At 36.7% G+C, this 22,751-nt stretch overlaps 1 protein-coding gene across 9 annotated transcripts in view; it reads right to left on the reverse strand.

The window, feature by feature from the left end:
- Nucleotides 1–4,108: 4,108 nt before the first annotated feature.
- Nucleotides 4,109–22,751, reverse strand: part of MGAT4C (MGAT4 family member C) — a 400,149-nt gene continuing 381,506 nt past the window's right edge. For 8 of the 9 annotated variants that reach the window (XM_065041925.1, XM_065041911.1, XM_065041901.1 and 5 more), the window contains 4 exons: nucleotides 17,974–18,170; nucleotides 14,413–14,568; nucleotides 9,686–9,833; nucleotides 4,109–7,806 (listed from right to left, as the gene is read on the reverse strand). In XM_065041925.1, the coding sequence (XP_064897997.1) occupies nucleotides 6,650–7,806; nucleotides 9,686–9,833; nucleotides 14,413–14,541 (1,434 nt within the window). In that variant the 5' untranslated portion in view covers nucleotides 14,542–14,568; nucleotides 17,974–18,170 and the 3' untranslated portion in view covers nucleotides 4,109–6,649. The remainder of the gene's footprint in view (nucleotides 7,807–9,685; nucleotides 9,834–14,412; nucleotides 14,569–17,973; nucleotides 18,171–22,751) is intronic. The other variant, XM_065041931.1, reaches the window with a different exon arrangement.

Consider the following 22,751-nt stretch of genomic DNA (forward strand, 5'->3'; position numbering starts at 1 on the left):
TACTAGTGTGCAGATGGGAATGCATTGCGGTATCAGGAAGAAGGAGGACTACATTATGATTTTAGTATAGACTTCTGAGGGAGAGAAGGGAAGAAACATACAGGGGAAATCACATCTTTGAAAGGCAGCATACAACAACTAGAAAGAAGATTTGTTCCAGGATATTTTTTTTTTCTTCCTTGAAAGACATTATTCAGTCCTGTGGAGGAGAGAAACATGGTTCACAGTGCAAATGCAAAACCAGACTGCTGCCAGAAACCATTTGCAGGAGCCATTAATAAAATCAGTTTACAACATTTTTACAGAGGTAAAAAGGTATGCATAAAATTTTGACACATTCAAATATTGCACCCTTAGATTATACGGCAAGAAAAGGAATTAACTCTTCTCCCTGCTTCTCAGCAGATGTGTCATTCAAATCTAGTGAGCAATGGCCAAATGAAGGAAGTAATTCTGAAAAATAAATTACAGTAAAAGTCTTAGTTCCCTGAAAAGAGGTGAAAGTGGTTGGGTGATATTTACCCAAGATGGTGTTAATTTCTTCAGTATTGAAATCAAAGAGAGAGGGAGGGAACACCTGTGTGCTGGTGGGTGTAACGTGGAAGTAGAATAGACTCTAAAGCTGCAGATGAACATAAATATCCCAAGTGGCATCAGCACAAAGCAAGGGACTTTCAGCAGCAGCAAATGGTGGTGTAAGGGTTTAACTTATGATCTCTGCTCTTAGTGATGCAAGGTATACTAAGAAAAAAAGCCAGAACATTTTAAATCGCAGCTCTAGACTTCAGTTTGAACAGGAGCTCTAAATCCAGGTTATAAGAACAAGATTAATATACATTTGAGAAAGCAAAGTATACAATTTCCTTTAATGTATGTTTTTTCCTCTGGGGTTATATGCATTTCTGGCTCAATTTAAACAAATGAAAATCTGCTATCTACAGTTAAAAGAAAACTGAATAGTACTATGGTTAAAGAGAAGGCCATTAAGCCAAAGGGTCTTTTCATATCTTAAATTTATTTCCAAAAATATTACAGGTATTGTAACAAGGATCATAACTGCTCCTTGTTACATTTCCACCTCCACTCTGTCAGACTTAAGTATTCCAATGCTGCAGTACAGCAGGCTGGACAGACGGCCAATATTGTTCTTTGTGTACCGCATCAGTGTGCATGCCCAAGGCAATGCTTTTGAAAGCTGAATCTACTATTTTTATTGAGACGGAAAAAAAAAAGCAGTTCAAGGGGCCATCATAGGCTCCCTTTTGCTGTAAAAGGGTTAATACAACGATGATACTCTGTCAAACAACAACCTTTAGATGAATTTAAGTGTAATCATATAGCAGAAATATAGACATATTTATTTAACCTTTTCTTGCCATCATGGTATTTTTATCTTTTCTGCTTAAATTGCTCAGGGTAGATGAAGCCTGTTCACAAATAAACTTTTGAACTTTTGGTTTTAAAAATTTAAAGTAGGTCTTTTGCATAGCATTTTTTTTTTTCCTGGTAATGTATTTTTTAATGTCTTTGCATGATGCAGCTATCAAGGAAGAAAATACACTCAGCACCAAGAGAGAGCCCAAGAAACCAAGAAACTGAACAACGGTGCTTGTGCTGGTTTTCAAAAAAATGATCCACATCTGTTAAGAAACGGGAACATTCCATAAAATACGAACAGAGTATATTTGAAATGGCGAATATACAGCCTGAGATTTCCATGGCTGCCAGGAAGGTTTTCCTGAACTGGCAAAAGCAAAACTGATATTAATAGTAAATAGCAAGAAAGAGAGAAGGCAGCTATTTAACCAGCTGAACAGAGGAAATGAGCATCAGCTTTTGATGTTCAGGTTTACTCATTAAATGTTAAACTCTTACATAAGCCCGGCAAAGGGTTCAGTTAGCAATATAACTCTACTTAAAGTACTTTCAAGTTCTACATGGAATTTTAAGAGCCTTTTTACAACTGTCAGGACAAAGTGATATTTTATTTGAGAATTTTTAGTAGGTAGTATGGCAGTTGAAAAATGTCTAGAAATGTGGCTGAAAAATAGCCTAGTATCTGCCCAGATACCAATTCAATGTTATGCCAATTTAATAACAAATTACTACTATGGAAATGTTATTGTAATTAATCTTTTTCTGTACTTAATTTCATTGTTAAGCTATCATGTAATAAATAATGCTTTAGATTCAATGTAGAGATTCAAATTCATTTTAAAGCTGAACAATTTGTTTTCATTGAGATTGCAAGATATTATTTATGAAGAAGATACTGAACATCTCTGCTGTAAAAACTGGTGATCCTGATAGGAAATTATCTGTAAAGGTTTATATGTATCATACATGCTTAAATCTAGATTTATATGTATTATATGTAAACATGTAAAAGAAACAAATCTCCTGTATCTCTAATTATCTTGGAAACCACCATTCAGGCAAAACCACCTGCATAAACTCCCATCGTAGTCAGCACAGAGAAACAGATTGTTAAGGAAGTTTCCTCAGCCTTGGTATGTCAAAGCAGAGACTCTGGCATGTATTCCAGAAATTCCATAGCACAGATCTTCAACAACCACTGTAGGCTGAGATGACTCTGGATATGTTCCTCTCTCTCTCCATTTACAGCAGAAGCAGCAATCTCACCTTAGCCTGCATGCCTGACTGTGCTGTTAAAGGCCATGAATGCCCAAGTGACGCAGAAAGTTATTTGTTGTGATAAAACTAGTAAAAGAGGCAAGAACTTGGAAAATACCATCCAGAGATATCAAAATACGTCTGTTTGGAGACTGTTTTCATTTCAACCTTCCAGGTTGGCTAAAGCTAAAATGCAGAAGACTAATTTTTGTTTATATATTAAAAAAAAAATAATAAAATACAAAATCGATGCTTTCAGTCTTTTATGCTATGTAGGTCAGTCCTGCTTCCAAAGAAGGGAGTAGAAATTTCATAGTTTTCATCTCCAACGACTAAGGAGAGAAGAACAAGGATGAAGCACCTTATTTTTCTTTTTCTGAGAAGCTGATGGAATGGTGAAGACACTTCAATTCATTAGTCTTTGTACATAGAATATGACATAAAAATAACTTAATTTGTTTTCATTATAATACATATGCATTTTCTACCCATGCTTTGCAAAACATTACACTGTACCATTTGAGGATATGACACTGCTTGAGCTCATGATACGTGATCTGCATCACTACTCATAATTTGATATTTATTGAAATGTAGCCTAACAGAACTGCAAATTTAACATGAGAATAGTAAGAATTATCATCTCCATCAGAATGTCTCAAATGCTTCACAGTGAAAACTGATTGCATCTGCAGTTTTTAGGATGGATTAACCATTAACCCCAACCATGTTGGGGTTTTTTTAATTGTTTTCTAAGATGAAATGTTTAAATGTTTTCTAAGTTGTTTTAGTTTGCTGTTTATTTAACTTCTAATAACTCAATAATGAATAAGTTCCGGATTTCCCTTTATAAAAGCAAAACCATTAGTATCTAACACGAGAGAATACTAAACAGAGAGTAAAGCAGAGCATCATGTTAGAACATTGATAAAAAAATAACACGTTCATATAGCACCCTAGTGAATTATCTTTATCATAGTACATATAGTAAATATGCTAAAACTGTTTTGCCTGAAAATTACTGTTTTCTGGGTTTGTTTATTCTGCACTAAAGTAAGGACTCAGTTCTTCTATCAAATCACAGTGAGCAGTATTTTACTTCCCAAGGATTCCCTATGTCAGAGCGATTATACTGTGTGAAGAAAGATAGAAGACAAACTGGCTTTTAGTTAAAAACAAAATGGCCCAGGGACATTATAAAATGAGGAATCCCAAACAATGACAGCAGGAACAATACATGTATGTTAGTGATGAATAGATCCATCAGTGTGCAGACCACAATGTAATATTTTTAGTATTGACATTTCAGTATGAAAATATTGATGTTCAGTCCACAAATGAATCCAAGAAATTCACACCAACATAACCAACTGTATACATCAATGAACAGAGCTTTGTGGCACTGCTAATCTTCTGCTTCATCAGTTAAAAAAAAACAAAAAAAACAAAAAAAAAGGCAAAACATTGAGAAATATTACTGAACATATACAAGTCTTATTAAATATTTCACTTTCAGAGGGTAATCACTTTTCTTACCACATGAAAAAAAAACATATCTTCAAATATATCTTTCTGAAATCTCTGTAAAAACAGTTATTGATTTTATGGACTTAAGTTCTGTTTTCAAAATCTGACAGCTTTTTTCATGTGAAGTAGTTGGATAAAATATGCATTCTGTGAAGGAGGAGCTGGAACTCAGACACTAAGGTGAGTGCTCAAAACACTAACCTATAGAAACACATTCTTGCCTCTCCTGGAATAAATGTATTGCCAGTTGCTTTTTTTCCAAATCAACTCCAATTCAACAAGAAGAGTGGTGCATGCCTCTCATTCCCAGCACATGCCACTATCCACTCCTAAGGAAGCTTACTTTGAGGGCATTCACTTGACATTTGTTGGTTTGACTTTCTCAGACTGGTAATGTTCCTGGTTAACCAAGTTATGTTTGTTTTAGCACTAACAGTTAATAAAAAAGGAAAGGAAAAAGAGAAGAATGACAGTTCATTTAAAAAAAACTTATTTTCACTGATGTCTAATTATCAACTAATGATTTGATAATTGTGGAAGATCACTGGTAAAAAGCAAGTCATTCATAAGTATTTATAACCATTTGAGGTTAACATGTATTTTTCATTTTAAAATATTGTGTTGTTTTCCTTTTCAGATTGAAAATTGCTTTTAATCTCTTTTAACAAAGATAGGTATATGAAGACTAGAGATTTAGGTGTGCATTAGGAAAAAAAGAAACAAAGACTTTCTTTGAGAAGAGGATGCTTTTCTGAATTATGTAGAAGCATATATTAGAAGATATATTTTTAAATGTACTTTACCTCTGTATTGAGGGATTTTCCCGACCTGCACCTGATTCATCAGGATTTATGAACCAGAAAGAGCAATTGTATTGCTGTTTCATGTAGATCTTTGAATAATTTACCCTTCTGAAATGTTAGCTTTGGATGTACTGAGAACAGTAGTTAGCTCACTCTTTGTCAGTGCAGGCATTCTTGACATTTAATCCTTGCCTTCCAGATTTAACTAAAACTCATATATGCAATTAGATTATAATCATAGTATTCATGAGACTGACAATACAATTCTCATCTGCATCATGCTTGATTCTCATTGATTTCTTAGTGTGTCCACAGAAACACTCTGGAGAATTTCTTAGAGAAAACCCCCCATAGATTCTGTTAATACATATGTATGCATATAGCATAAACCATACAGCTATACAACCTCCTTGTGTGATGGACTAAAAACCCAGAACTGACATTGAAGTCGTGGAGACTTTTCTGCTCATTGGCGGAAGCCAGACAAAATAAGCTTACAGGGAACAACCAGAGGCAGTGGGAAGTTGTCTACAAAACTAACATGATTAGAATTAGAAAACTAATTTAAAAACTTTAAAAAAATGTAGAAACATATTAATTTTTCATTGAATCAAGATTCTTCATCTTGCATCTGCTCTGTTGGCTAGAGATGATCCAGGAAAAACTGGTTATTACATTCACCTCCAATTGTTTAACTCAGTACACTTTATGATTTTATCATACATGTACTGGACATGTAGATTTGGAAGGCGTAACAGTCCTTTGAAAGTGTGTTGCAGTATCCAGCTGTGTGTAAATTTCTCATGGGGAGTTTTGCATATCTGGAAGGGATAGAAAATGTTGCAGCTGAGATATGTGAAGATGACTGTCTAAAGGAACAATGTTGCCCTTGAGGTGCTTGGGTTTGATAGCAACATCTGTACTAGAGCAGAATGCTTGCTTAAAGTGAGGCATTTTTTTTTTAACAAGGAGAGTAAAATGGTCCCCTAAGTAATATAGAAACCAAGTAGTGCTCATTTCAGTGAAAGGACCCAGGAAAAAGAACAAAGGATATTTGTTGGCACAGAATAACAGATGCAATTATCTATTTTTTACATAGTCGTCATGTCAGATTTATAATTTTACATACATTCCCTTCTGAAAAGAAGTTGCAGTGATCAGCCACACTATTTTCTTACAGTGCTCAGAATGAAACTGTCAGTTTCAGGACAGATTTCCTTGTCACATCTGTCTTTAAAAGAAACACATCACCAACTATTGTACAAACGCATACTACCGTAACATTTTAAATTTATATGTGCATAAGGCTCAAACCAATTCATTTTCACAACGTACCGGTCATAGCTTTAAACCTTTTGGTAATTATTGGATGCGTTGTTTTGTTTTGTTCTGTTTAGTCCAGAAGATCTCTTTTACAGAGAAATTATAATAAAAAAGCAGTTCAAGATCTCAAGTGAGGTTTGAGAACTTCACATTTCCTATAAAATTCAAAATTTTCAACAAAGAAGTGTTCATATATTGCCTGGCCAAACTAGTAAAAAATAAATTGCTTTGCTTGATTTGTGATTTCCACAGATTTTCTGTGCCTCTAGTGAAGAGTTGAAAATGTCAGATTTTCTGGGGAATGGCACCAGTTGTGACCCAGGTGATTGTATTCACCCTGTACCTTCTCAGGTGGCTTTACTTTATTGATTTGGTGTTTGAGAAGTCCAGACGCTAATGCTCCTAATGATCAGCCATTCTTTTTGGCTTTTGGTAACAAGTATTCTCATGCAGTTAATATCAAATAAAACTTTGTGCTCTAGATTTGTTATTTCAAAATTCCCATTTTTGAATTCCCCTAGTCTCAAGTAAGTAGTACATTGTCTCCCTTTTTTACTTCCCACAATCTTTTCTCCTACTTCCAGGGCCCCATGATGCAAAATGTCATTTTGCCGGTCTTCAGTTCCAGTGACAACTTTAATCTTACTTATTTTAATGGGTTTTTCAAATACAATCCCATAGAAGTCTCCAGTAGAAGGAGCTTTGCCCCAGAAATACTCATCAATGCTGCTGTAAGCCTTGCTTGCCTCGTAGTTTTCAAATACATTCATGTTGGTGTGCAAGTTTGCAGGTGGGTTGTCAGGGATATCAAATGATTCCTCTTCAAAATCATCATCCTTTAGCTTGTTCTCGGCTCCTTTGTAGGACGAATAGTATCCCATGTGCTGGAACAGAGATGGCTTAAAACGTATCACTTCTTTTTGAGCTAACAGCCCACGAAAGTGGATGAGCAGCCAATCGCAAGGCATTTCTTGGTAGAACATCAACAAAAAATGGGCCAGGCGTGGGAGGTCATGGGAATGATACAGCTTTCCAATGTACCCCAGTTTGGAGAATTCCAAAGTCACCCAATAGGATCCTTCTCGTGAGGTAATAACTTTCTTAACAGCAGTCAAAAAATTTTTTGAGCAGCGAACGTCATCTTCTAGCATTACATAGTAGTCAGAAAGATTAGCACAAAAGTTGAGAAGGAAAGCATAATCTACATTCTGTTTGGATCGAAACTTCACACGGTCCTCTGGGTCATTGTAATTTCTCTTGAGGCCATCCAGTACAGGATAATACTCCTCAGGGACGTGGATAACTATTAATCTGCCCGCAATTATGTGATGTGCAAATTTCTGTGAAATATCCTGGACCATCCCTTCACACCAGGCTGAATCAAAATCTGCCAGCTGCACTACCACTGCAATTTCTTTGAGTTCCTCATAACTTGACTGCTCGAATATGGACTTAATGGTCTCAAGCAAGTAGTTTCCCTTTTTCCGTTTCACAGAGGATAGCCCAATTGTAAGGTACCCTGTACAAAAAGACAATTCAAACAAAAACTGAATGTCTGACATCAGAAACCATTTTGTCACAAAGCTATCTTCCAGAGCTGTGTTTATATTAAATAAACTTTTTGAATGGTGAAGATTGAGAAATTTGGTATGAGAACTTACTAAGCTGCATGCAACAAAGGACGTTCATTACCTTTTCATGAAAAAAGAATCATGTTGCAAGAAAATGGACACATGGAGGCTATTGCATTAAACATTCACTTGTTAACTCTAAGGAATGGCATGTAGTGGACAAAAGCCAAAGCAATGTGCGCATATATGCCAGGTAGAGGAAACCACATAGACAATGATAAGGCTGTAAAATCTGCTAAAAGAAAGGGTATTATGAGATATGATTCACACAATATTTTTAAAGCAAAGAACTATGAAATGCAGCACAAAAACACAGCTAAACTTTCATCATTTTAAGCACTGTACAAGACTAATTACAATTATGCATAACTTTACAGTTTTATGGATGTGGCAAGGATTTTTTTTTTCTGTGTGTTCATTTTTAACTGGTTTTGTCTAATATTTTCTTGCTAATACTTCTTCTAACCTTCTTTCAGGACTGATTGAGCATTTTACAGGGAAGTCACTCCCGCAAGATGTAATTTAGATATTATTTTGCAGTAGAAAAGAACTTACTTACTACTGCATACCTGTGCTTGTATAAATGATTTGTAATGCTGTTGCATTCTCTTAGAAAGAGATGCATCTTAATTATAAGGGAAGAATTTTCAACTGTGCTGTTTTGGAGCCATTGCAATTGCATTTTTACCAGCAGTCCAAATAATTTTTTTTCAGATATTTGCTAATAGATCTCTTTTTTTTTTCCTAACTTGTGATGTAAAAAAGTTCAGACTTTATATCAGACTTTATAACAGACAGAGCGCACTCTAGTTGAACCTAGTCCAGCTTTCTTAAAATATTGTGGTTTGTGACTGCTCTGACAATGTGATTCAGATTTTCCCTCAAGGCTTAAGTCTGCTCAACATGCAGTTGTACAGTGAATTACAACCCCCAGAAGCCATTTATGCTGCCTACAGAACTCCAAATTTCTCAAACCTAATTTGAACAAACTTTACTTTATAGCTTTCTATGAAGATCAACAACTCACAGATGATTTTATTTTACCTTCTCTACTTGGACTTCTGAGCCCTGTTTATCTTGGTCAAATGATTGATTTGGAAGCCAAAGAACACCTGTCTAAAAGCTAGCTATGGCCATATTTCACTTTGAGATGGAAGTCTTGAACCCTGTCTGAAGTCAGGATAACTAGGTAGGCTATCTACAGATGTCTGCAAGAAGAATCCTTTTTTACTGTCCCCATAATAGCACAATTTACCTCCCTCATTATGACAGCTACAGCAACAAGGACATCCATTCAAAGCTGCTGGACTGGCAGAACAGGGGACCCAAAGGGAGTATCTGCTCAATTGCAACCATACCTTAGACTGGATTTGCTGTTTGTAGAGAGGCTGATATTATGGTCCCAGAAGGCAGTTACAAAGCACCACCAGCACGTGCCTTGCTCCTGCTTTCTAAATAACCTCCCTCTGGTCTGGGGGGAAATCCACAAAAATATGCTTGCACAAAACATCCAGGGTCTGCCTGCAGGACAACTACAAGTCGGGCGTTTGTTCAGAAGGTAACCAGGCTGTGGGGCAGTCACTACTAGGGCTGAACTAGCAGCTGTCCAGGAACTGCTGTGCAAAGAGAGATAGCTGTCCCACCAATTCTCTGAGATCATCACTTCTTAACTCACCCCCTCTTGCCTAGAAATACCACAGGAACTATACGGATTTCACCTATTTTTAAATTACATCATTTCATAACATTCAGATTACAGTTACTTACTTTTCCTTGGCAAAGGCGTGCCAGCTAGGTAGCGATAGGAAATGTTTATAGATCCTGAGAAATTAGACAAATCTTTAAAAGTGTGAACATAGCGCTCTGAGTTGAGCTGGTGCGTGGCTGTTTCTCTGATTAATTGCTTGTCCCCTTCCTATTAGTGAGAAGACAAAAAGAATAAGAGAGGGAGAGAGAGAGAGAGAAACACATTTGTGAATTCTAGCCAGAGAGGAAACGTGGAGAGGCAGGTTTCCAAGAATAACATTTCTTGGTGTCAGCTTTCATGAAAGCATATAGCTGTCACCTCATTTTTTTCAAAACCCATTACTGAATATCATGCATTTTTGGCTACAGAAACTCTACCATAACCCTTCAGATTACAGTAATAGGAAAAGAAAATATTTTGGGCAAAAGCTCTGGAAAGGTTGCAAACACTAAATTATTGCCAAAATTGCTGCGGTATTCAAAATAGGGATAAGAAGACATCAGTCAGCAACAGATGGGAAAATTTTTGTAGATGGACAAGGGGGGGACATTTTTTTGAAAATGTTTTCAATGACTAAAAAAAACCCCACCAAAACTGTTGCAACAGAAAGATGAAACTAGATCCTGGAATCTGGCTCATTTTGCTGTTTTTCTGATAGGCTTCAACTTGGGTTTGTGATAAGAATCACATGTGATTGTCCAGACAGCCAAAGCTTTCTCTGGGTGGTGTTTGATGGCATAGAAAAAAAGCATATTTATCAGCATGCCTCCCTTTCCAGCCTCCTTCTCCTGTCTTTTTCTTCCAAAAGGCTTCTTGAGTAAAGTCACACAAGGGAAAGAGTTGCTTCATCAGAAAAGCCCTATCCATAAGCTCTGTTTGGTCTCAGGGAAACCTTATTCCTCAGGTCTTAAGAAACGGGAAAATATCTAATGGGTTGTAGTGTCATGAAACTGAATTTAAAGGTAGGAATGCTTATTTAATTTACACTGCTTGATTGTAGTCTGATGACAGGACAGTGTATGAATGAGTTAATTTCTTCTGATATATACAGTATGTTAACACACTAGAAACTTCCTGATCTGTCATTAAATGGGAGCACTGTGAAGCAACAGTACTGCAGCTAACAAGAACAACCACAGAAACAGTAAACAGTTTTCATATTTAATGGCATCAATATTCAAACACGTGTCAAAGATGTATTTTATAGCAAAACCAAATATTTATGTAAACCAAGCCCACATTCATTTCAAGTTCATTATTATTATTTCATAGAACTATTTCTGAGCTTAGTAAGGGTCTTTGGTGGACAGCCGGGGGCATCTACCTGCACTGTTACTCTCTCTTGGTCTGCAATGTCTGTCCAGTAATTTCTTTCTAGTGCTGTTATGCTACTTTGCATTTGCTCATAAGTTATGAAAGGAAGGTTTGTGTTGATCAGGTTCCAGATTAAAATGTAACCCAGTGGGCTAGGAAGAGAATGCTCCAAAACTTTAGGAGATTTTCTTGAAAGCTCTTGAATGAAACAAAAAAAAAAAAGAGCTGGTTCAAAAACTTTCCTTTTTTTAAACCAAGCCTTTCTTTAATGTGAAAACATAATGTGTCAGTGGTTACAGAAAAGCTTCATAAGAAGCTTTTGGAATGGAAAACCATTTTGCTGAAACATGAAAAGTTTAAACATGCTTAGAAATAGTGTCAGGACAAAATGTTTTGATTTTAACAAGCAAAACATTTGAACTCACCACAACATTGTTCCTTTCCTTTTCTCCTTAAGAAATGCCTTCTGTGGCTAAACTATTATTATTATTATTATTATTATTATTATTATTATTATTATTATTATTATTATTATTATTATTATTATTATTATTAATAATAATAATAATAATAATAATATTAATATTGATGATTTTATTCATTTGTTAAATGAAAAGCAAAACTGTAGTATGTATCTTTCCACAAATCTAAATTCTGGTTCTTCTACTTCTGACTACTATGCAGAGATCAGTAAAGCTGAAGAGCCTGATTAGCTCTGTTTAGCTGTCTTCTCTATTTTTTTCTGTGATGGCTCTGGCTTTTGTTTGTTAACCAACCTCTAATTTACAGTCCAGTGTTTTCTGGATCTTGGAAATTTCCTGTAGGTGCCATGGGAAGAAGTGCCAGAAGTTCTCCAATCTTTACAGACATATTCTGGGCTGCTGAGGTTGTTCTGTCAGCTATAAAGCAATAGTTCTATTGTTTTCATAACGCCCCAAACAATGATTAATATTCATAGAAATGTTCAGAAGGCATGTTTCACTACAACTCAGAATATGTATAGAAAATCGCTGCATATGTTGTGATATCTGGTTATTTTAATTCAGTATGTCTTAAAAATACTTGATCAGATGTGGTTCACATGCTGCAGATGAAGCAGCTCAAACTACTCTGTTGACACACTTGCATCAGTGCTGTATATTTCTTATCAAACATTCTTAAGCAATTTTCCCAGATTGGTTCTTACTTTCCATTTCCACAGCAAACACTCTGCAGAAAACAGTGAAGGGATTCTTCAGACATGTAAGTCTCTGATCAAAAAGGAAAAGTTCTCCTCTCCCTTCTTAATATTTGCCACAAGGAATCTCACTTTGATATTCTAATGTCCCAGAAAAAAAACAGTCATCTCATCTTAGATCTGGTGAAAGAGATGCCAGCCTCACATCCCAGTCTCAACCACTGCCTGAGACCGAGAAGATAAACTCAGGGTCAGTTGTCTCCCTCCATCAGATGCCTTCAGGAGATACTCCAGCAGGAGACTTGCTACAACTGGACAGTCAGAAGGCATTCGAGGCTCAGAGGACTTTGAGATTCCCATTCCCTGAGGCAAACTGGTTAGCCTGCTGTCCTTGAAAGTTATCCTCACGTGTATTTCTCCTTATCCCCAACACTGAAACTTCTCATCTTTTTACCTCAGCAAACACACCAGACAAGTTAACAGAGCTGGCAGACATGGTCAGGAAAGTTGAAAATAAAAATAAATAAATATATAAACTAAAAAGTCAACAGCCTAACACATTTGAAAAACGCTTGATGAACCATAAAGGTATCAAGAGATCTGGGAGAACTGTCAGGAGACTTGCCAAGAGACTTGGCTAGGAGCTACATGAATGCAAACATGCCAGAACTGTGATGAGAGAAGCAGTGAAAGAGAGTGAATTTTTTAAAAAGGGGGAAAAAAGAGCAAATTAAGAATAAGACATGGAGCCATCTGGGGAGCTGGCAAATAGGATGGAAAAAGATTTCAGAAACAAACTAAGAAGAACACCATTAGCAGTGATAATAAAAGCACTTTCAGAAACATCTGGGGGACACTGAAGCAATTAGTGAACGGAGAAGAAGCATCAGGGAAAATATCACTGTAAAAAAAAATAATGTGATAAGCCAAGTCCAGTCTGATCACAACCAAGAAATTATGAATAAATAAAACATAGTGCAAAAACTTAGTGCAAGTACTGTTAGAGAAAGCAATATGTCTATAATGGAGTAATATGCTAGAAGTATGGGTTATCGTTTCAATAGTTTAAAAACTGCTAGCATAGTTTTAGTAATATAAATATTTACAATATTGTTATAAATAAAAAGTAAAATATTTTAAATTAAAATCACTAGCAAGTTATCTATGATTCCAATAAATTAATGTAAGGATTTTGCTATTTGTGTATTGCAGTTTTTTCATACTGTGACGTTTCTTTTCAGATCCTAATGAGATTGGACTTCACCTTTCAGAATACTGGAAAGCCCATACTGTCCCAGATCAATGAACCGGACAAAGGGTGGCACAGAGGATCAGAGTCACTTGGTAGCTCCAGTTCAAAAAGGAGGACTATCTGGTTTAGTCATTTTACTATTTGCAAGCTCCAGTTATTAAGCTACCATATTCTTTTACTGGGCCCAGCCCAACATCCAAAGAACTGGTAATTGAATCCATTAATCAAGTCTTCAGGACTTACTTGGCATTCAGGACTGAGACACCCATAGGTCACATTTAAATTGTAGAGTCATGTTACATTAGCAGTAGTTTACTTGTTGAAATTCCTAACAAATTTTTCCATAAATCTTTTTTTCACAATCACAAACCTACACTAGGTATCATTTATGTCTAATTGTTGATGCTGTAGCACTGAACCTGCCAGACTCAATTCTGAGGCACAGAAAATGAGAAAAAACACAAAATAAAAGCACTGAAAAGAAATTGTTTATGAAGAAGCTTAAAATGTATTGAAATAATGTAATTTCTCTTCTATAATGGTATTTCTGTAATATTGTTTAATACCATGTTCACAGAAGAGATCTGCAGTGTGGACTGGAAAAGGAGGTCCTAGCTTGCATGACTGTTTCACATCTAGGCAATTTTCAATGTTAAAATTGAGGCAATGCCAGAAGTATTGAAAATATAGAGGATATTTTGACTCCAAGGAAGATACCTGATAGAGATATCTCATGTTTTGCTATGTTCATTGTCTCCCATACCTCAAATAAACAATGGCACATTTACTTCTGTGAAAAGCAGCACTAGGGTCTTACTGACACACACTGTGTACAGTGCCTATTGATAAGATAGCTTCATCATAAAGGACATATTTTGAGGATACTTCACTGTTAATGATACACTAATAGGAGAAATTGCAGGAATTATGAAACTTTACTGCTTCACTAAGGATATGTCCTGTTCTGTTGTTCCAGGATCATTGCTTTAATCTAAGAAACTTACCAAAACATAACCATCTTCAATGTACAAGTTCATGAACAGCAAGCAAATGACAAGGACTCCTAAGAATGACACTGCTGCTCGTTTCCGCAAGCATCTCATTTTATCAAAATATTTCAAGCTGTGTCTCATGTGAAGGAAGGCATATAGCAGTGTCACCTGTGAAAGAAAACCGCAATATTACAAGAACTCCTTATCTGATAAACATGATAGCAACACAACTTACCTTCAGGTATATCAAATCACTTCAGACATGCATAGACTATATGGAATTAATTTCATTTAATCATTGTCATCTTCAAATTTAATACACAATCTTAACTATAATATAAGATTCCTTTTTTTTTCTTTCTTTTGTCAGAAAAGAAAAAAAGCACACTTTGTCCTACTCATTTTAGGCTGGAATTATGGTGTCACTGTGGCAGGAGTGCATCAGTAGTTTAGTTTCCCATGTATGGCTGTCAGATCCCAACTTGATGGTAAGGGATGATTTTGTGCATTGTTTCCCTGTGTACTCATGTCTCCTTCCAAAAACAGCTCAGGCCAAGAGGCAAGGGAGAAGCTGTTGCATGACTCAGTATCATTGAAAATAGGAGAGTTCTGGATACTAGAACTGCCAGGCACAAATGAGGGACCTTACTTGCAGTGTGAAGGCAGTAGCAAGACTGTACAGCATCCCTTAGCCTTAGACCTCTGTACTAGATGGAAAAACTTTCACCGGAGGTATCTTTTTCTCCAGAAGAAGAAAGATGGCTGTCTACCTTAGACCAGACAGATCTAAGCAGAGTATTGGGAAGTCCTCACTGCCCCAACTAGATGAATCAGACAAAGAAGGGTGGCATAGAGGATCAGAAAGCCATTCAGTAGTCGAGATCAAGAAAGGCGATTGTCTAGTCGTATCACAATGTTACATATTTGGTTCAGTCATTTTACTATTTAAAACAAGGTGAATGCTGTTCTTGGCTACCAAATCAAAAGCATTAGTTTATGTAGTACTGCATGTGTTTGAACAAGACCTGTACACAAACTAAAGAAACAGACTCCAAAACAGACTGCCCAAACTGAGGGATTCTTATCTAAAAAGTGCATTATAATATATCATTATTTATGTTCTTACTTGTACCAATGTATTTTGGCTATTGTCCATAATAATGTCTGATTTTTCTATCAAATTTATTATATAGAAGTAATGTACAAATGGAGAGTTTAAATGTAGCCTATGTGAAGCAGTAAATATCAATGCATGTGCAGTGGTTAAACCCCGCATTTAGATACCTTCATTTTTGAAAGTGATGAACATCTAAATTGACAGAAAATGGGCCAAATTAGGAGCTCCATAAAAGATTTATCATGTCATATAGAAAATTTTCTGCCTCAATAACAAAGAACCTTCCAAGTGCAAGATTAAATCTATATTTGCTTTGACAAACTGATTAATTATATCTAACAGCATAAAATATGAGTCCATTAGACTAGAGAACAAGGAGGTAAATACATCAAGTGTTAGTAACAAAAACATTTAGCTGCAAGATTTTGTCCATATAGATTAAAAATGAACTACAGTAAATGGACAGTCAAAATGATTTAAAAATCACTATGTTGACAATAAGAACAACTTACATGTTTCACAAAGAAAAAGAAAAATAATTAATAACAATATAGATTTCTGTCCCTATTTATTTGAGGATGGACTGAATTACAATGGGCTGACTCTCCTGAATCTGAAAAAGCCCTGTGTAGCTATTCCTTAAGTCACAGCAATGGTTTCCTTTATGTTAACATCTAATGAAAACAAACATCAGGAAGGAGCTGTCAGGGCAATGAATTTCCAAACTCTCATTCCCCGACCTGTGACAGCACGTTGATTGCTGGGTGTCCGTGGGTTCCAGCAGGCCGTTGTGGAAATGAAAGATTATCCCAATTTTAGAATAGACCATGCTACACATACAGTTTGGGTTTCATTTTGTTTCTCTTTTTTATTTCTTTATATCTTCCTTTTTTTTTTTTTTTCTTTTTCTCACAGTATAGCTACTGATTTTCAGAGCAATGCACTGTTTTAAAATCTTACCAGATGATAACTGGATAGATTAACTACTGACACTTCTCAGACAATGGTGTAAACTAGACTGACTGTTGAAAATTCAAGGAGTCTTCATTGAAGTACTTGCAGTCACTGACAGCTTCAGATGTAGAGGTGCACTACAGTTGCAAATATTGAATTATTTGTTTGGAAAACTTAGGAATAAGTGGGTTTTTTTTCAGTCACAGAATGACTGTCTATACAATATTTGCTGAATGGACTCTGGTATTGCACAGTTCCCTCATCTTTGCTTTGAGCAGCCTGACTTAAATCCCCAAGGATGAGGAAGAGGATATACAATTATATTTACTGGTTATATTAGAATGTATCAGTTTTTCCCCATTACAATTTTCATTGGATCATTATGTTGGATTAGGAAAAGAATTTGAAAGAATTGTGCATATGAGACTGGAGGAACATGTGACTCTCATTACTAAAGCTGATTTGTGGAAAGAGCCAAACGTGGCCATCATTCAGAGGAAAACAGTTGCGTATCTTGTGTTGGTTTCACACGAAGTCATTACAACATTCCAGCTTTACAGAGTCCGTGAAACAGTTAAAAGCGAATCACCATCCCAGTCAGGTTTCTTTCTTCATAAAACCTATTGGTGGGTCCATACCATCTGAAGGAACCGAAGGACGCCCCAACTAAGGTGTGACCCGTTATCGACTCTGTGCCACGGAGAAGGCGCTGTCGCCATCGTTGACACCAGATGGCAGTGCGGACACACACTTGACAGACTTCAACCCCCTCCTAAACCTATTCCTTCCTATCAGTTTATCTGAAGGCACTATTTGACATACTATAAGCCTTTGGCTAAAAACATACACAGACTCATACATAAACACATACAGAATTCCTTACATCTTCCTAGAACTGCTGCTTTTTGCAGCTCTGTTTCCAATCTGTGACACCTCATTGTGAAATGCTGAGCAAGTGAAATTTGCTAGGAAAAAAGGTAAATTTTACACTTTTTGCAGGTGATGTCATTCATCTTCTGAAAAATAGTCTCAGAATTTCCCACAGTGAGGCCACGATGTTCTGTAAGATCATTTGAGCATAATATTCACCGATACTCAAAACAAAGATTTTTATATTGAAAAAAAGGCTTCAATTAGTAATTAAATTCTGAAGTCACAGATTTGCTTCAACGTTTTATGCATTCATTACTCATGCACAATTAAGTAGCTATCAAGATGGTATAAATGAAATTTGTTTCATAAAGCTGACATTAAGCAGTTAAATGTAATAATTAATAAACATGCTTGAATTATAAATCTTTTCCTTTCTAAATGAGACAAATTGTTTTCCTCCGTTTCTTCAGAGAGAACTCTTTAAGACCCCAGGTCGCTGTGCACATGTATGTCCTACTATCATATATGCATGTGCACTTTTACAAAGTAATATGAAACTATAATTCTTTTAACTTTCATAAATGATACAGCAATGAAAAGACAATGAGCTAAAAAATGCAATGACATACCTTTGCAGTGTGAAGAAGCTTTTCTTTATAGGCTTTGCAAATGTGTGAAAGCTGTGTAAAAGCCAAGACTGATTTTCACATGGTAACGCGATGTTTTTTCTTGCTGAATTTGCGACACTCAGAAGAATTTTAAAAATTCTTTTAAAAAAAAAATCACAAATGACATTTTATTGAGGCTGTTCTTAGTAGTCCAAGCCCTTGAAACAAAGCAAAACAAAAATAAATTAAAATATTTAAAGCTGTTAAGATTTTAAAACCTATTTCAATGTTGGTGTCAATGTAGCTCTTCCCAAGAGGAAAAAATGAGACAAGCAAGATTTTGTCCTTATTTTCCTCTTTCTCAGAGGAAAATGCTTTTTTTGCCTGCTCTGTAATAGTTTATCCAGACCACATATATGCACACTCACTGTGGTGAACCATTTCCAATTCAGTCCTCTCTAAATCTCCGCTGCTCTCTGTCAATACTAGGAATTTGTGCTTTGTCCTGCTTTCAGAGATTATTGTTTATTTTCCTGATATATTAGCTTCTCAAACAGATACATACAAAGGTCCTGTGGTATTCCTTTACCCTTAAGTATGCCAACCCAACTTAATGACTTAGCTTTACCTAACCCATACAGTGATCTGTTTCTATCTACAGGTGCACAGAGATGGAGCAAAAAGGTCATTTTTTTATTATATTCTGGTCTACTTGAGTGCTGTGCCCCAGCATCTCAAGAAAAGTCAAACGGATAGCTGTCAGAAATGGCAACTGCAATATTTTTGTACTTTAATATTTCCAAATCAGGCACATGGCTTTGCCTGTTACTGCAGAGCCTGTATTCCAGGAGGTACAATAGATCCACTATCACATTTGTTTGTTTGTTATATCAACAAAAAGCATAGATAACACACAAAAAAACAGTGATTGGATTATTAAATCCCTTGTGAACTTTATTGAAGTCCCTGGTTTGACTAATACACTCAGAAGCAGATATTTCATTCCTCAGTCTTGTGGCAAGCCATTCCACCATTGTGTGACTGAATTACTTTACTTGAAGTTGTTAATGCTTGTCTAATTTTTTTTTCAGCTTTTCTTTTTGGAAAGCTGCACATGATACCTCAAGAACTGCATTCAGTCCTCTTTACAAAATGGCAAAGGAAACATTTTCAGGGAAAATAATAATTATAATAATAAAATATTTGCATTGTTATTATTAAATTTTGTATGTGTCATTGTCTTCTTATACAAGACCAGCAAGCAAACAAACAAACAAACAAACAAAACCCCAGTGAAAATAAAAACAAAAAAAGAAACTTAAGTTGTGATATACATTTGAGCCATCGTTACTAGTGAACTGGAGAATTATAATGGATAGGCTGTTCCATGGGGCTCAGATAGACTTCCAGCAAGATTCACTCACTGTCTTACTGAAAGCCTGAAAGTACATATAAAATGTTTAAGGTTGACAGGGAGGATGTTTGCTGTCACTGGCAGCAGGGAAGAAAAAAACTGGTCTAAGGGAAAGGAAGGATTAATTCAGAATACAACTAACAAATCCAGACAGTAGAGTTTTAAACTGGTAACAAGTATGTTTTTTGGATAGCTTACTGTTGTACAACTCCACATGTTCAAAATAAACAATTTAAAGATTATCAAGTCTTCTGATATTTCTATTCTCTATACAGAAAGTTTAAAAAGAGGTATATAAGTAGACAGAATACTCAAAATTAACACTGATAAAAGGATGGGCAAATAAGTAGGTTTTAAAAAAGGATTTGAATGGCATATTGATCCTTGATCCACAGAAAGTGAGAGATTATTTCAAATACCGATGCAGCATACAGTTATATACAGACCCCAACAGTTTTGGAAAAGGGCTGAGTTTGCGAGGAAACAGATGTTTCAGCTGAAGCAAGATACTAAATAACACAGCAAAGTAAAGAGCTTAAATTCTATGTGGGTAATGAAGGATATAGCGTATTTAATGTCTGACAGCTTCAGAGTGACATAAAGTGGAGCCACAAAGCTTACTTTGGCCATAGCGCTCTGAGCAAAATGTAACGTATTTCTTGTGGTGTGGAGGAGTCAAGTCTAATCAAGGGGAAGAGATTACTAAAAAGTTTGAAGATGTATTGACTTAGATGGTAAAGCACTATCTAATCCATCACTGATGGGTGGCTGTGTATACCACTGGATATATTTTATCAAGTAAGTTGTAGTGTAAAAGATGTGTTTTAGAAGAATGATACAGAAAATGAGTTACTGGCATGTGGAAAGAGCCTAGAAGGCAAGAAAAAATGACAAAGAAATCTGACATAGCTCTGAAGTTCTGCTCCACAGAGGCAAAGCAGAAGGGAAAGTAATCCAGGATGGGCATGAAGAGGGAAGAGACATCTCACAGTAACATCCAGAGAGAGTGGGATTAGAAGCTTTTAGAGATACTGTAGTAGGCGTTTACGCTGTGTCAGAAATAAAGGCAGAAATCCTTGAGCATTGAAAGTAGCACTGGACACCATTCAGAGGAAAGAATTTCTAGAAAGATGAGGATGGAGATTCAGTTAAATAAATATTCAAAAGATTTTATTCATTAACTCATCAGTCAATGAAAGGAATACATGAATATAAGCACTGATATATTCAACAGCAAGCAAAAACTTCATGGACAACTATAATACAGTGTATTTCTATAGTATGTGAGTACAGGGATTATCACATGCTACAGGCTATCAGGCAAACCAGATTCCATGAGCCTATTAGGCACCAGCGGAATAAACTAAGAGGGATACCCTGGTCTGAGGATACCCCTATAGATCTCAGTCTCTTCATCTGAAGCACAGAGTGTATGAGCTAGCCTCTCAGCAACACTTATTCTGTGAGCTAAGTTTTGCCTCAAGGTGCCACAGTCCCTTACTCGATGTTCGTAGCTAAGAGTTTAATCTTTGCCATAATCAAGTACCCAGGATATCACTGTTGTAATGGCATTTCACAGACATGTAGCCAAACTTATTTTTGTGGTGAAAAGAAAATCAATGTAAGTGTTTGACCCAAGCCAGTTAGGCTTAGTGACAGAAGTTTCATCTGATCCTGGATAAATCTGGTCACAGTTTTCTCTATACAACAGGTTAGGTGAGGTTAGCCTCACCTAACAGAAGATAAGTATTTATTTCACAGAACTGCAGAGTCACAGAATGGTTGAGGTTGGAATGGACCTCTGGAAGTCATCTGGTCCAACCCCTCTGTTCAAGTAGAGTCACCAGGAGCCGGGTGTCCAAGATTGTGCCCAGGCAGCTTTTGAACATCTCCGAGGAGGGAGACTCCACAACTGCTCTGGTAGCCTGTTGTAGTGCTTTGTCTCCACTACAGTAAAAGAATGTTCCGACAGAACCTCCTGTATTTCAGTTTGTGCCCATTGCCTCTGGTGCTTTCACTGAGCACCACTGAAAAGAGCCTGGCTTTCTCTTTGTACCTTCCCTTCAGGTATTCATATACACTGATGAGATTCCCCTCAAGCCTTGTCTTCTCCAACCTGAACAATCCCATCTGTCTCAGCCTTTCCTCATGTAAGAGGTGCTTAATCATCCTTGTGACCTTTTGTTGGACTCTCTCCAATAAGTCCATGTCTCTCTTGTACTGGAGAGCCCAGAATTGAATACAGAACTCTAGGTATGGTCTCACCAGTGCTGAGTACAGAAGGATCACCGTTCTTGACATGCTGGCAGTACTTTGATGCAGCCTAGGATACTATTTGCCTTACTGTGAGCCAGAACAGACAGGGTGCAAGAGCAACCACAAAACCGTGGATTAAATGCAACAACTAAATTTATTTTCGTTACCTCACCAATCAGGGAAGCCCTGAGGCAACACCCAGGCAGAGGCACTCAAGTGGGGATGCAGGCACTACGGAGCTCAGTCCATGCTAGAGAATCTCCAAACTTGCTGTTTTCATGTCTGGATCAGGGATTCACAAAGGCGTAGTTTACCACTGTGTTTTTATCCTTCTCACAGCAGGGCCAGAATGTCAAGTGTGTTCAATAGTCTATCATAGGCCTATGTTATCTAAACTCAGATGTTCTGCTTGTCGAACACCCAAGGCTAAACAACAATTAGTATCACATATGTGTGTTTTGACACCCCAGCTGTAAGTCACTTGGACATGTTTACAATCCTCCTCACCAATTTTCCATTGTTTTTCCACAGCCTTCTTTGCTGCAAGGGCACATTGCTGGCTCTTCTTCAACTTCAAGTTCACCACGACCACCAGTTCTTTCCTGCTAAGCTGCTTTCCTGTTGGGTGGCCCCCAGCATATATTTGTGCATGAGGTTGTTATTGATGCAGGACTTTGAACTTCCCCTTGTTGACGTTCATGAGGTTCTCGTCAGCCTATTTCTTGAGCCTGCTGAGGTCCCTTTTGGATTGTGGCACAACCCTGTGGCATATCAGCTACTCTTCCTAGTTTTGTGTCATCTACAATAATTTAGTCATTTGTAAACCTGATATGGAGAGAAAAATAGAGCCTCCATGCAGTTGCATATGTGTATGACTAACGTAGACCAAACACTTGATGCAACCTTAACCCAAAACGTGATGCTAGCCACTGAGTTGTATAATCCTTCTCCATCCTCTTCTTGCTTCGCAGTGTTTGTGGCTTGTCAGAAGGTGGCATTACCAAAGGTACACAGCCCTGAAAGGTTTCATATGATGAAGAACAAGTAACATTTTTTGTGATAAATAAGCACGTCTGAGGATATATAATGGACTTATGTCAGGTATTGAAAGATGTTTTAACATGTCACC

Source organism: Columba livia, chromosome 1, assembly GCF_036013475.1.
Source record: "Columba livia isolate bColLiv1 breed racing homer chromosome 1, bColLiv1.pat.W.v2, whole genome shotgun sequence".
NCBI classification, from domain to species: Eukaryota; Metazoa; Chordata; class Aves; order Columbiformes; family Columbidae; genus Columba; species Columba livia.